This window comes from Fukomys damarensis, unplaced genomic scaffold (genome assembly GCF_012274545.1).
Source record: "Fukomys damarensis isolate Sample0158 unplaced genomic scaffold, DMR_v1.0_HiC HiC_scaffold_35, whole genome shotgun sequence".
Classification (NCBI taxonomy): Eukaryota; Metazoa; Chordata; class Mammalia; order Rodentia; family Bathyergidae; genus Fukomys; species Fukomys damarensis.
Genome location: NW_022900947.1, coordinates 1,395,294 through 1,409,458, shown reverse-complemented (window position 1 = coordinate 1,409,458; position 14,165 = coordinate 1,395,294). Strand labels below are relative to the sequence as shown.

The following is a 14,165-nucleotide window of genomic DNA, read 5'->3' as shown; positions in this document are numbered from 1 at the left end:
TACCCTTCATTCTGCAGGTGCCATCATCCAGGCAGTCGCAGGCCCCAAAAGCAGGGCTTTCTGCAGATGCCCTCAGCCCAGAGCTGCAAGGTGGCCTCTTCTAGGGGTCCAGCCTGCTGGCCTCCCTGCAGATCCAGGACTCGCCAGCCCTGCCTGCATGAACTAATTCCTTAAGTACATGCCTGTCACCCCCAAGTCTCTCTCACCCTAATTTGGGGAGTAAATATTCACGTTCTTGGACTTGGCAGTGGATTCTTAGATTTGACACCAAAAAAACTAGCAACAAAATAAAAAAATAAATAAATGGGACTTCATTACAGTTGGCTTTTGTATGTCAAGGATGCTATTATCAAAGTGGAAAGAAAACCTAAATAATGGAAGGAGATATTTGCAAATCATGTCTGATAAATTCTTTATGGGCAAAATATATGAAGGATCCTTAAAATTCGACAGCAAAGAGATAAGCAACCCAATTAAAAAACAGCAAAAGAAGGCCGGAGATTTAGCTCAGTGGTCCTGCTGCCTGCCTTGCAAGCAAGCTCAAGGACCTGAGTTTGATCCATGGTACCAAAAAACAAAACAAAACAAAACAAAAGACTTACATAGACATTTTTTCTGACAAAGATACACAGGTAGCTAATGAGCACATGAAAAGATGTTCAGTATCATCATTGTTGGTCATTAAAAAAATGTGAGTCAAGGCTTCAGGGAGACACCTCAAGGGTTGCTGGGTGCTGTAAACAGACTGGTGGTGGTAGCAGCAAGAAGTCAGGGAAACAAGAAGCCACTGCACTGCTGTGGGTGTCAGGTGGCCCCACGGCTGGGGTGATGCAGTGGGGTGGCCCTCTAAGAAGATGCAGCTCTTCCTGCTGGCAGGGGCTGGGCACACCAGTCACAGCTGTCGTGCCACATGAGGAACATAGCCATGTTTTTGCTGTGACTTTTTTCCCCTCAGGGATACCAGTTTATTTGGCATAGTCCATGAATCAAAAGGACCTGACATTCCTTAGCCAACATTTCCTACTTTTCTATTACAAAACACTGGGTGCCCCGCACATAATTCACAGTCCTTGTTCCTTTTCTTGATACCTAGATTAAACAGGTTTCCCCATTTAGTACACACTTCACACTCACAGAAGGTTTTGGGGAGAGAGGGCAGTGGTGTTTATAAGTGGCCCTTGAGCCAAAGGCGCTTCATGTAAGCAATAAAGCGTGGTAGGGTCACCCCACAGCCATTCTTGTGTGTTCAGAGCACTGGACCTCAACATACCATCACTGGCCCATGTGGGATTCCGCATAACAGGGAAGACACTGATTTCCCTGAAAAAATGAAGTGCAGCACGAGTATGAAGGACTCACCCTCCACACTCTTTTCTAATGATACAGAAGAGAGCTTTGACCTTATATGATTAGTATCCCCCAAGCGTCACACATGTAAAAAAAAATAGCTAAAAAATAATCTGGGACAAATCCTCACCACACAGTTACAATAGAATCTGATCATCACTCATGGAATCTGTAAGTTAGAAAGAGCCTCAGAGATGATGCTGTACATCTCCTCATTTGGTAAATGGGAAACTGTCAGGCAAGTGATGTGCCGGACCCTGAGGTTAGCCTGGTGGCAGAGCTGGGAAGCACGCAGGGCCTCTGAAGAGCCTTGTTCAGGTTCTCTGGTTTCCCAGTCCTTCACACGATGAAGCACACGCAGGGACAACTCCGTGATTTGGTCTCGCCAGGGTAGGACTTCTCTCTGCTACTGATCCGTGTCCTTGGGAAAACAAGTGCAGGTTAGAGAGCTTCTTGGATTTGGGAAGGCTCTGCAGTCCGCGGTAGGCAGGCGGCCGGCCTACAGTGGGATCCCAGATTTGAGGCGGAGCTGTCTGGTGTCTTCTGGCTTCGAGCAGCACAGCAGTGCTGTTTAGGATCCACCTTTCCTCACCTGGTCTTCCCCAGAGTGGGCCTTTTGGGTTGAGCATTTCTTCAACCAAATGATAAGTTGTCCACCAGTTTGAAGTCCACTCCTACACCTTCCCCATGATGTAGAGAGAGCCATAACCGCTGGGACGAAGGGCATCGCCAGGTGCCATTCCTTGGAAACTCTCCTCTCCAGTGTTGGTCATAGGGAGGTTGCCTGTCAGAGGCTGGCAGTGATGCCGGTCTTTTGGCTGCAGTTTGTTGCCGCAGGGCAAGAGCCTGTCTCTGCCCGCGTGCTTGGCAGTTGAGCTCCTCCTCGGCCGTGTGGCAGCCACCTCCCTGCCCCCTGCAGTAGGCAGTCGCTCATTCCAGGAGAAGTGGGGCGCTGGGTGATCTGGCCTGTGCTGGACAGCAGAGTGGCGCCCCTGGGTGTCTCCGTGGGCGCCTTGAACCAGTGACCCCCAGGGAGCGGCTGCAGCCAGTGTCGGTATCCAGCTGGGTTCACAGACTTCTCACATTCAGCTTCCTGGCTTCACAGCCACCCGTGTAAAAGGCATCAAGAGCAGCCCACCCTGCTTTATGTGGGGATCATCTGTGCTCACTGTAAATACTCCAGTAGGGGTGAGGACCATGCCAGGTGTTGGCCTCCAGTGTCGGTGTGCAGCCGCAGCGCTGCCTGGGCCCCTCACTGCCCGAGCCACGGCGGCGAGAGCGATGGGCCGAGTGCGGGCGATCCACGTCCTTGCTGTGACCTTTGAAGGAGTCCCATCCTTCAGTTCTGACGTCCTTGACCCAGGTCTGGCAGGAAACGTCTGTCACCTCTGCAGGCGTGAGTGCCCCTCATTCACACTCACGAGCCCGCGCAGCCCTGGTCTGGCAAGGCCCAGACACAAGACCGGAGCAGCCGATTCCCACGGACCTGTGACCTGTGACCTGTGACGGGAGAAGCGGCCTGAGGGAGGTCGGCCAGGGCGAGTGGAGCTCCCCCTGCAGGCGCTGAGCGGGGCTGCGAGTGCGCCTGGGGCCCTCAAGGTGGCTCCCCAGACAGGTCTTCAGCAGGTGCCGAGCTGGGTACCAGCCTGGGGACAGTGAGGAGAGAAAGCCTCGTGTTGGGGAGGGGGTGCCCCCTGGAGGAGGGCTGGGTGCACAACTTGTTTTACTTTTGGAGAGGACATTTTCAGGTTATTCTCGGAAGGCTGCTCGGGTAAATTGTAACCCAGGTCCCACACTCCCAAGGAGATGGTTTAACCAGCAAATCTCCATGCCAGTTTGGTGGTGACACTGAGTGTATGAATCTGTTCTTAGGATGACCTATGGCCCCTCTTGTGAACACACGTTAATCAGCTTCAGAAGATGAGAAAGTCATTGCCTTTTTCTGAGCTTCTGTAAGACCCAGTCGGGAGGGACGGAGGGTGAGAAGAACCGGGAGGTGGGTCTACCACATAGTCCCAGGCCCCTTTCCCAGGGTCCCTAGAGTAACTGGGCTGGCTTGTATGTCTCCGCCGCAGTGGCCTTGTGGTCTACGCAGATGGACCCCTGAACCTGGAGCGCAAGGTGGAAGACATGTCTGAGCTTTTCCGGCCCTTCCACACGTTGCTGCGGAAAATCAGGTGGGGACCTGGTGGGGGAGGGGAGGGGAGGACCGCAGGAGGGTGTGGAAGGGAGGGGTTTGCTGAGTGAAGGCTGTAGCCCCTGTGGGTCTTCCCAGGCTGGGTAATATTCCTCCTGGGTCGTGCCTGATCCCATGTCGTGGTGGTCAAAACCGGCCGTGCAGGCTGGGGCTGTAGCTCCACTGTAGATCTCTTGACCAACAAGTGCAAGGTTCTGGGTTCAATCCCTTGAACCAAAATGGCAAAACAAACCCAGTCTTGTTTTTGCCCTGCCTGGGCCTCTCCTGCAGTGGGCAGCTCGTTAGGACTGAGCTTTAGCAAGTGTTGGACTTCACACTGCCTACGGTGCTCAGACAGCTCATTGCTTGCCCTTTACCCTAAGTTTGCTTTCATTTAGATCACTGGTGTACAAGTGTCGCTCTTTGTCTTTAATCCTTGGCTTGTGAAGTTTGTGTCCACACACATTGGAGCCCCTTTGAAACTCCATACTTTCTGTGGTGTGGGTTGAGTCCTCTGCCCAGCGGCAGCCTCCTGGAAGGTTGGGGACAGTGGAGAGGCTGGGACTGTGTGTCCTTGGGTGAGACCCGGGCCCTGTGGCCCTAGACACCATTTCTTCTCACAGCCCTGCATTTCCAGAAAGCTCTCTCTCCCCTGCATGGTGGTGAAGCTATTGACCCTCTGCGGGGAAACAACCTGCCAGCCAGGGCCAGGATTCCCCTGAAGCACAGGACCCTGCCCCCTGCAGAGCCAGAGGCGCTGTGAGTCCAGACAGTCACTAACCCCGTGGGAGCCCTGGCAGCTGCTCCTTGGTAAGGCAGTGGGCGGGGAGTGTGCAGTTCAGTTCGTGATTCACCCAGGACGGTGGTGAACCTGTGGCATGTATGCCACATGGGCTGTTTGTATCACTGAAAGCTTTAGAAGGTTCACCATCGTAGATCTAGCAGATGGCTGTGGGGAAGGTGACCTCTGCACCCAGAGGCCAAGGTCCTGCCCTGCCTAGTGTGGGGTGTATGGGAGAGGAGATGACCATCAGAGGTAGTTGTGGTATTGAGGCTGGGAAGGAAAGCAGAGTCTCAGCAGATGGGGTGGGAGCTGGGGATTTGGGAAAGGGAAAAGAGCCTTGTGGGACAGTGTGCACCTCAAGATGCCACTCGTGTGGGTCGTGCCCACATGCAGTGGGGTCTCGGGGAAGTCTGCCCTTGGTGTAGGCAGTAGAGAGGAAGATTGGGGCTCAGTGAATCTGGAAGTGGATTGTCCATAAGTGACCACACGGTGCTGCAGGCACATCTGAAACAGGACACAGCTTCAGGAGACTTCCTGTTGAGAGAGACCCCTTCTCCGTCAGAGATGGGTCCTTTTAAAATCCCCAGATGTGCTGGGCATGGTGGCACATGCCTGTGATCCCAGCCCTCTGACCACAAGTTCAGAGCCAGCTTGGGCACCTAGCAAGACCCTATGTCAGAATAATAAAAAGGGCTGGGGACATGGCACATTGCCTTGTGTGCACGAGGTCCTGGGTTTGATCCGAAACAAACTAATAAGATACCTAGATACCAGTAAGTATCCGTCCTGACTTCTGATCTACCATAGCCAGTGTAGATGGATCAAGACCTTGCATTTCTTCTGTGGCCCTGACTTGGAAGCTGCCATCTAGGATGAGGTGGCCATGACTCAGGTGACAGCCCTGCCTGCTACCCCTGTAACCTGCTGCTTGTGTTTCCCAGGCATGGAGATGGAGGGAACCAACAAGTGGGCTTGACCACTGCAGGGACAAGGTCTGAGAGGACCTGTCAGTCACTGTGTCCGCTGTGGTCTGATGTTTTTTGTTTAATTTTAAAAACTTAATTTTAATGTAATACAAGTAGATGTTAATAAAGGAAATATTTTTAATAGTCTTCTATGAAAAAGCAAAATTTCATAACTAATTAAAGAATAGAATTAGTTAATACACTGTGTACCATAATCTTTAAAAAATGGCCAAACTGTTTGAGTACAAATCAATCACGGCCACAGATTTAGCTCAGTGATGCCGCTGCCTGCCTCGCAAGCAGAAGGACCCAAGTTCGATCCCTGAGACCAAACAATAACAACAACAACAACACCCAGATAATAGCACTAAACTTTCTTTTCAGTGAACTAAGAGGACCTAGCAGTTTAAATGAAACAAATTAGCATATATATTGAAATATTTTTGAAACCAGAATATATAATTTGGGAAATTCTTAGATTTCTTCTTACTTCCTATTTCTGTCTTCTTTTTTTCATGTTTTCTTTAACATTTGGGCCAGGGATTTAGATCAGACATTTAATAGAAACTATGTACAATAAATTTTTACTGTATTTTACATAAGATAGGCATCGTAGAAATTTACTTAAATTAGATGGAAGATAGACAGTTAAGGAGGGCCCAGCCTGTGCGATATTTTCTCAGAGCATGAAAGTCAGAGTTAATTTGGGGAAAAGGGTTCAGACTGCAGATTAAACGGATGTTAAAAAAAAAAAACTAAAATGCAGGCCTTTGGGTAGATAACCAGACACTGAGACCACCAGTAATTCAAAGGCACTGTTCTTAAACACAGCCCCCATCTAGTCATATGTGTGGATTCTCACCTATGACTTAGGAAATGCCATTCCAAAGATGTCTTTCCCATGAGGCAAAGTCTCAAACGTTCATTCAGCCCTGGACATGGGAATGACCTCTCCTCCTTGCTCAGAGTAGGAAGAAACCCACAACTTTTGGACACTACTGACCCAATCTCCCTGATTTCAGTCTTTATTTGAACCTTTAGTTTCTCACACCAGAGAATGTGGCACTCAAACATGTGTCTGATTTATTTCACTTAGGAGTATGGTCTCAAGGTCCATTCATTTAGCTATAAATGTCTGAAGCTCTTTATGGCAGAGTAGTACTCCATTATATTTAAAGAAAAACCAAACATCTTCTTTATCCACTCATCCGTTGATGGGCATTTGGGCTGTTTCCAAGGTTTAGCTATTACAAACTGTGCCACTATAAACATGGGTGTACATTTATCGCTGTGGTATCATGCTCTTTATTTCTTTCAAGAAGATATAAAGAAGGGGAATAGCTGGGTCAAAGGAACTTCTAGTTTTAGTTTTTTGAGGCATCTCCACACTGATTTCCACAGTAGTTGTGCCAGACTGCACTCCCACCAGCAGTGGAGAAGAGTCCTCTTTTTTTGGTACCAGGGATTGAACTTGGTACCTTGTGCTTGTGAGGCAGGCAAAGCACCACTGAGCCAAATTCCTAGCTAGTGTTCCTTTTCCCCCACAGCCCCTCCAGAATTTGTTATGGGTTGATTTCTTGATAGCAGCCATTCTTTCTGGGGTGAGGTTGAATCTCGGTGTTGTTTTAATTTGCATCTCTGAAGTGACCAGTGATGTTGAACATTTATAATACATTTATTTGCTATTTTTACTTTATCTGAGGCATGTATTTTCATTTCACATGCCCATTTTTGCACTGAGTCTTTAAATTTGGGGGGGGTCTGGTATTTTTGAGTTCTTTATATATTCTAGGTAGTAGTCCTTTATCTGATGAAGAGCTGGTAAAAAAAATTTTCCCATGTTGTGGGTTTTCTCTTTACTCTGTTGGTGGTTTCTTTTGCTGTGCAAAAGCTTTTTAATAAAATGAGGTCCCAATTGTTGATTCTTTGTAGCATTTCCTGTGTGGTCTGGGTTTTGTTCATGAAATCTTTGCCTACTCCTATGTCCTCAAGCATTCTACCTATTCTCTCTTCTAGCAGATTTATTATTTCTGTTTTAATATTTAGATCTTTGATCCATTTTGATCTTAGGTTAGTATATGGTGAAAGATATGGGTCTAGTTTCAATTTTTGGCAGTTTTTCCAGCACCATTTATTGAAGATGCTGTCTTTCTTCCAGTGAAGGTGTTTGGCTCCTTTGTCAAAGACAAGGTGGCTGAGTGTGTCTGGGGTTGTTCCTGCATCCTCTAGTCTGTTCCATTGATCCTCAGATGTTTTTGAGTGCCGTGCTATTTTTATCACAGTATCTTTGTAGTATAATTTAAACCAGGGATTGTGATACCCGCTGCCTTGCCTTTATTGCCCAGAACTGCCTTTGCCATTCTAGGCCTCTTCTGGCTCCAAATGAATTATAGGATTGTTTTTCCTAATTCTCTGTCATGTGCTTTTGGAAGGCAGCTATGCTCACCGCTATACCACCAACACTTATATGTGATGTATGCTTTTGGAATTTTGATTGGGATTGAACTTATTCCGTATAACCATTTTGGAAGTATGAACATTGTCGCAATGTTGGTTCTTCCTATTCAAGAATAAGGGATTTATTTCCATTTTCTAATATCCTCTTTGATTTCCTTTTTCAGAATACTATAGTTTGAGGTCTTTTACTTCCTTAATTAAATTGATTCTTAGGTATTTCATTTTTTTGGATGCTAATGTAAAAGGGGTTTCTCTAATTTCGCTCAGTGAGTTTGTTATTTGTGTATAGGAAGGGTATTGATTTTTGAGTGTTGACTTTGTATTCAGCCATGCCACTGAATTTGGTTATATCTAGAAGTGTTTTTGATGGAGCTTTTGGGGTCTTCTGTGTAGAATATCATGTAATCTGTAAATAATGATAATTTAATTTTCCTTTCCTATTCCTTTTATTTCTTTCTCTTGTCTAATTGCTCTAGTTATTGTTTCCAGAACTATACTGAACAAGAGTGGTGACAGAGGACATCCTTGTCTTGTTACTGACACACTTCTTTTTTTCTTGCCAGTACTGGAGATTGAACTCAGGACCCTATGCTTGCTTGCAAGGCAGATGCAGTGCCACTGAGCTAAATCCCCAGCCCCTTGTTCCTGATTTTAGAGTGAAAGCTTTCAGTTTTTGTCTGTTTAATATGATGCTGGCTGATGGTCTGTTATAGATGGCTTTTATCAGACTGAGATAAAGACCATCTATAACAATTTTCTGTGGGGATTTTTATCATAAATCGGTGTTGGACCTTGTCAAATGCTTTTTCTTTATCTATTGAGAGGATCATATAGTTTTTGTCCTTGGCTCTGTTAATATAGTGTATTACACTTACTGATTTGTGTATGTTTTACTATCCCTGAATCCCTGGGATAAATCCACCTTGGTCAGGGTGTATAATCTTCTTGGTGATTTGCTGCATTCTATTTGCCAACATCTTATTGATTATTTTTGCATCTGTGTTCATTATGGAGGCAGGACTGTAGTTCTCTTCTTTGGTTAGAACCTTCTCTGGTTTTGGACTCAGGGTAGTGCTTGCTTCCAGGAATGAATTTGGGAGTATTGCTTCCCTTTCAATTTTGTTAAAGAGTTTGAGAAGTAATGGTATTACATTTCTTACAGAATTTAGCAGTGAATCTATCAGAGACTGGGCTTTGCTATGTTGGTAGTTTTTTTTTGTTTGGTTGTTTTTTTTGTACCAGGGATTGAACTCGAGACCTCATGCTTGCCAGGTAGGTGCTGGGCCACTGAACTACATCCTCAGCCCTGTTGGTAGGTTTTTAATTACCTCTTCGATTTCATTGGCTGATATTGGTTTATGTAGGATTTTTATATCTTCTTGATTCAGTGTTGGTAATCCCTTTTTTTTTCCTTTTATTGAGTTTATTGGTACATTTAAGGTATACAGTACAATTACGTTCATTATTGGGATCTTGTACCTTTACATGACAGGTCTTGGTTCTCATTTTTTTCCCCTTGTCTGTGCCCTCCCTTCACCCCCTCCTCCCCTTCCAGTGTGGGTAATTCATATGTATCTAGGAATCTGTCCATTTCTTCTGTATTTTCCATCTCATTAGAACACAGAAGCAGATATTGATGATCTTCTGGATCTCTGCAGGATCTGTTGTGATGTCACCCTTTTCATTCCTAATTGCGTGGATTTGAGTCTTTTCTTTCCCTTTTTTCGTAAGGCTGGCTAAGGGTTTGTCAATTTTATTTTATTTTTTGAGAACCACCTCTTTGATTCATTGATCCTTTGAATTGTTTTTTTAGTCTCCATTGCATTAATTTCTGCTCTGACTTTTAGAATTTCCTCCCTCGTATGAGCTTTGAGCTTGACTTGCTCTTCTTTTGCTAGAAGCTTGAGATTCAACATTATGTTGTTTATGTTATCCTGCTCTGATTTCCTTATGTGGGTGTTCACTGCTATAAATTTCCCTCATAGGGCAATTTCATTTTGTCTCATAAGTTCTGTTATGTTGTATTGTCATTATGGTTTAATTGTAGAAATTGTCTGATTTCTTCTTTAATTTCATCTGAGCCATTGGTTGTTCAGGAGGGTGTTATTTAATTTCCATGTGTTTATGAAGTTCTTGTGGTTTCTTTTACTGTTGATTTTCAATTTCATTGCACTATGGTCTGATAATGTGCATGGGATAATTTCAATTCCTTTGCATTTACTGAAGCATTTCTATGAGGTAGTATATGGCCTGTCTTGGAGATGATCCCTTGTACAGCTGAGAAGAATATATATTTTGATGTTGTAAGGTGCTACACTTTATAGACATCTCCTAGGTCTCTTTATTCAAAAGTTTGGTTCAGTTCTAATATTTCTTTGTTGCTTTTTTGTCTAGCTGATCTGTCTATCTGTGACAGTGGGGTATTGAGGTCCCCCATTACAACTATATTAGTGCTTATATGATTTTTCATGTCTGTTAATATTGGTTTTATATAGCTGGGTGCACTGCTATTTGGTACATATATATTTATGTTGTTACCTCTTCCTCTTGAATTTAAGGATATTGTGACCTTCTTTGTCTCTCTTAATCAGTCTTGGCTTGAAATCCACTTTATCTGCAAATAGAATAACTACCCCTGCTTTTTTCCAGGTGCTTGTCACATGGAATATTGTTTTCCATCCTTTGACTTTAAGTCTGTGAATTTGATTTTGAATTAAATATGTTTCTTATATGCAGCATATTGTTGGATCTTGCTTGTTGATCCATTCTGCCAGTGTGTTTCTTTTGATTGGTGAAATGAGACCATTAGCATTGATAGTTATAACTGATATGTGTTATCTTATCTCTGTCATGTTATTTTCCTGTTGTTAGCTTCCTTTTTTCGTTTTCTGTTTAATTTCTTGCCTTGTGTGGCCTGATGTTTTTAAACAGCTTCAGACACTGAAGACTTCATCTCAGAGTCCTCTGCCTACCCTGGGAGAGAAAAGCCAGAGGGAGATAGCTAAATAGAGTGCCGATAAATGACCATCCATCAAAAATTAATTGGTGAATAAGGTCAAATTTTTGTGAATGCATATTTATTAAGTGAATGTTGTTAAATACAGGCAGACAGGACCAGCCATCTTCATGTCTTTTCTAAAAACACTTCAAGGCCTTGCCTTGGGGCAGACAGTTTGCCTCACTTTAGAGCAGGCTGATTTTTCAGGTGCAAAACTGGAAAAAACTGAAGAGGTCTGAAAAATCGTATTTGTAAAGCTCCCTAAGCCATGGAAGTGCTGTCCAGTAGACAAGGGAGTCTTTCTAAGAGGAAGTGAGCTCCCTCTCTTACTTGCCACTTTTTTTGCCCCAAGAAGCATTTGACAGTTCCAGGTATTTGCTTGTCCAGGGCTCAGGTTGAGCGGCTCAGTCTCTGCAGGGAGAGAGCCCAGGTGCGAGGGGTTGGCGAAATGCCTGGGGAACTCGGGCATTGCGGCTGCACTGTGCAGGTTCTGGGGAGGCAAGGAGTCTGGCAGAGACTCCTGGAGTCCAGAAAGGTAAGGTGATGAAAACGTGCAGGTATACTGCCTGGGGACATTTGCCAGATTCTGGAGCTGCAGGAGGCAGGAGGCTGGAGGCTGAGCTGGACTGAAGGGTGGAATTGGATTTCCTGGGGCCTCAGGGTCTGGGTAGAGAGAGACTCACCAGGCTCAGAGCAGCAGTGACCACACGGTAGCTTCTGCTCAGCCCCAACCTCCGTGACCTCTGACCACCACGCAGTGGTGGGCTGTCACACCACCTGTCTAGCAGAGGAGAGGGGAGCCCCTCATTTGTCACCTCTGTGATTCTTCCATACCCAGTGTCCATCATGTAATTCAAAATTGCTAAACATATAAAGAAGCAAGAAAAAAATGACTGATAGTTAATGCAGACAGTGGATGATTCAGGTCGTAGAATTAACACATAAATACTTGAACACGATTGTGATTGATGCACTAAAGAAAGTAGAAGGGGAAATTGGATAGTAAGGCCGAAAATTTAGAGAACTGGTATTTTTAAAAAAAGAAACAGATGATATTCTAGAGCCAAGAAAATTCACAGCCTAAAAACAAAGACACAGTAAATGGATTTGTTAACGTGCTGGCCCCAGCAGAACACAGAAGTAATGAAATTGAGGAAGCTCGATAGAGGAGACCCAGAGAAAAAGGATGGGAGAACAAATAAGGAACAACAGCCGACAGGCAACCCACTTTCTAGTCCCCCTGCTGTCTCTCAGACAGAAGCTTTCTTTCTCTCAATACTTTTTTCTTACCAAAAAAGAAAAAAAAAAAAACAGCAAAATACACCCTAAGAGATGAGTGCAATGCACCCAGAAGGTCCAACACGTGACTGGAGTCCCAAACAAAGGGACAGAGAGAGAGGGCAGAAGCAGTAGTCAGAGAGACAGTGGCTAGGGTTTTACAAAACTGTTGAGAAATCTACCCATAGATTCAGGCTGCTCAAGAAAACTGTAAGCAGCAAAAAGAATCATACCTTGCTGTGTCATAGGACAACTATCAGAGCAAAGAAAAAATGTTAAAAGCCGAAAAAGGGACATTACTTTGAAAGGAACATAAGATAGACAGTTATCATCTCAAAACAAAAATAAGAATGATGGAAGCAAGACTGTCCTGAAATTATATGTGGAGTGTATTGAAAATGCCAACAGAAAATGACTGCCAACCAGAATTTTACGGCCAGTAAAAACTCCTTCCAAAATGAAGATAAAATGATTTTTTTTTTTTTTTTTTGTACCGGGGACTGAACTCAGGTCCTTGTGCTTGCGAGGCAGGCGGCCGCACCACTGAGCTACATCCTCGGCCCTTCATCCAGTTTTCTGATCAGTGACAGTGTGACATTGCCGAACCATGGGAAGTGGCTGTTGTTTCCTAAAAAGTGGGCTGAGCCAGTGAGACTCCAGTGAGAAGGTGGTATAATTTACAGATCTCTCTTGGTGTCTAAGGGTCTCTCTTGGACCCCTTACCACAATCACACACAGAATCAATTTTAGACTGGGGAAATCAAAGTGAAAAATAAAACAGAACTTTTGGAGAAGAAAATCAAGGAGAGTACCTTTGTCACCCTGATTAGGGAAATCTTTCTTAGGCATAAAATCACAAACACAAGGAAAAACTGTGATGCACTTAGATATCATTAAAATTTAAAACTTCAGTTTATGAAAAGACACCATTAAGAGAGTGAAAAGGCAAGCTGCAGAGTGGGAGACTGTGTCCACTTAGAACTCCAACCCAGAATATGCAGGATGCTGCTACACATCAAGAAGAAAAAGACAACCAGTGAGACAGGGCAGAAGACTCACAGGCATGCGGGGCCGGTAACTCAGTGCTAGACAGCACTCGATCCACCTCGCTTGTTACTAGCCCACAGCAGTGAAGGCCACAGAAGAGACCATTATCTCCCACCAGAGAGGATGGTATGATTGAAAATACGATGGGGAAAGGAGGAGAAGAGGAAATAAAAAGGATCAAGATGTGGTGTGTACTTGTACCAATATCCTAGGATGAATGTATTCATTATCACAAAATATAATGATGGAAAATTTTTAAAAATCTAACCCAGTGTCGATGCAGGACACAAGTGGGCAGAGCTGTCAGCGTGTCCACACAGCCACCAACCCCCTGCAGGGTACCAGTCCCTCTCTGTGGGCTTTTGAGGGAACGCACCTGTATTTTCTCCTGGAGAGACACATGGGGGCAGGAGGCCACCACAGCCAGCACCATCAGACGAGGGACGGGTGAGGACAGCACTGGGCCATGGTGTGTCTACAGCCAACCCAAGGGCCTGGAAGGAGCAGTCTCCAGCCATGTGCCTCACTGTGGCTGACCCTTTCGTCACATGGTTGCCAGATCCCTACCACCATGGTAGGACACTTTTTGTTTTGTAAGTACATCCCAAATGGGGGCATCTGAGGTCTACTTACACTAAAGACCACACATTTAAGACTTAAAAGTATGTGTTGTTTATCTGAAATTGAGATTTCACTGGGTGTCCTGTATTTTATCCAGTGATCTATGAAAGCCTAGTATCAGCCAGCAAAGGCTGCCGCAGCGTTTAAACCATAATTTCCATTTTCCTGAGTACAAGGGCAGGCGAGACCACCTCTGCCTGTGCTGTCAAGGTGGTGGCGGTGCTGGGACTGACTGGAAAGATGTGGGGTGCTTGGGTTCTGGCTGGTGTCTCATTTCTTGATCTGGACACTGTCCTCATGGGAATGTCTGGGTTGTGCAAGTTCAGCGAGCCGCGCTGTTCTGGGAAGAGCACTTTCCTCTCTGTACTCAGGCCCAGCTGAGCTTTTCCCAGCAGAGTAGTGTGAGGCCAGCTTGTCAGCCTGGCCCTGGGTTCACCGAGTTGTCACCAAATTAAGGGCATTTTCAGATGTCAGCTTCCTGGAAGCCTTCTC

The 14,165-nt window shown here is 45.2% G+C and overlaps 1 protein-coding gene across 4 annotated transcripts in view; it reads left to right on the top strand.

Annotated features, from left to right (window-relative positions):
- Zfyve28 (zinc finger FYVE-type containing 28) overlaps window positions 1–14,165 on the top strand; it is a 95,795-nt gene that overhangs the window by 65,513 nt on the left and 16,117 nt on the right. For 3 of the 4 annotated variants that reach the window (XM_019210293.2, XM_033758878.1, XM_010641729.1), the window contains one exon: window positions 3,423–3,524. The exons of the other annotated variant lie outside the window; for it this stretch is intronic. In XM_019210293.2, the coding sequence (XP_019065838.2) occupies window positions 3,423–3,524 (102 nt within the window). The remainder of the gene's footprint in view (window positions 1–3,422; window positions 3,525–14,165) is intronic. 4 annotated transcript variants of the gene reach the window in all.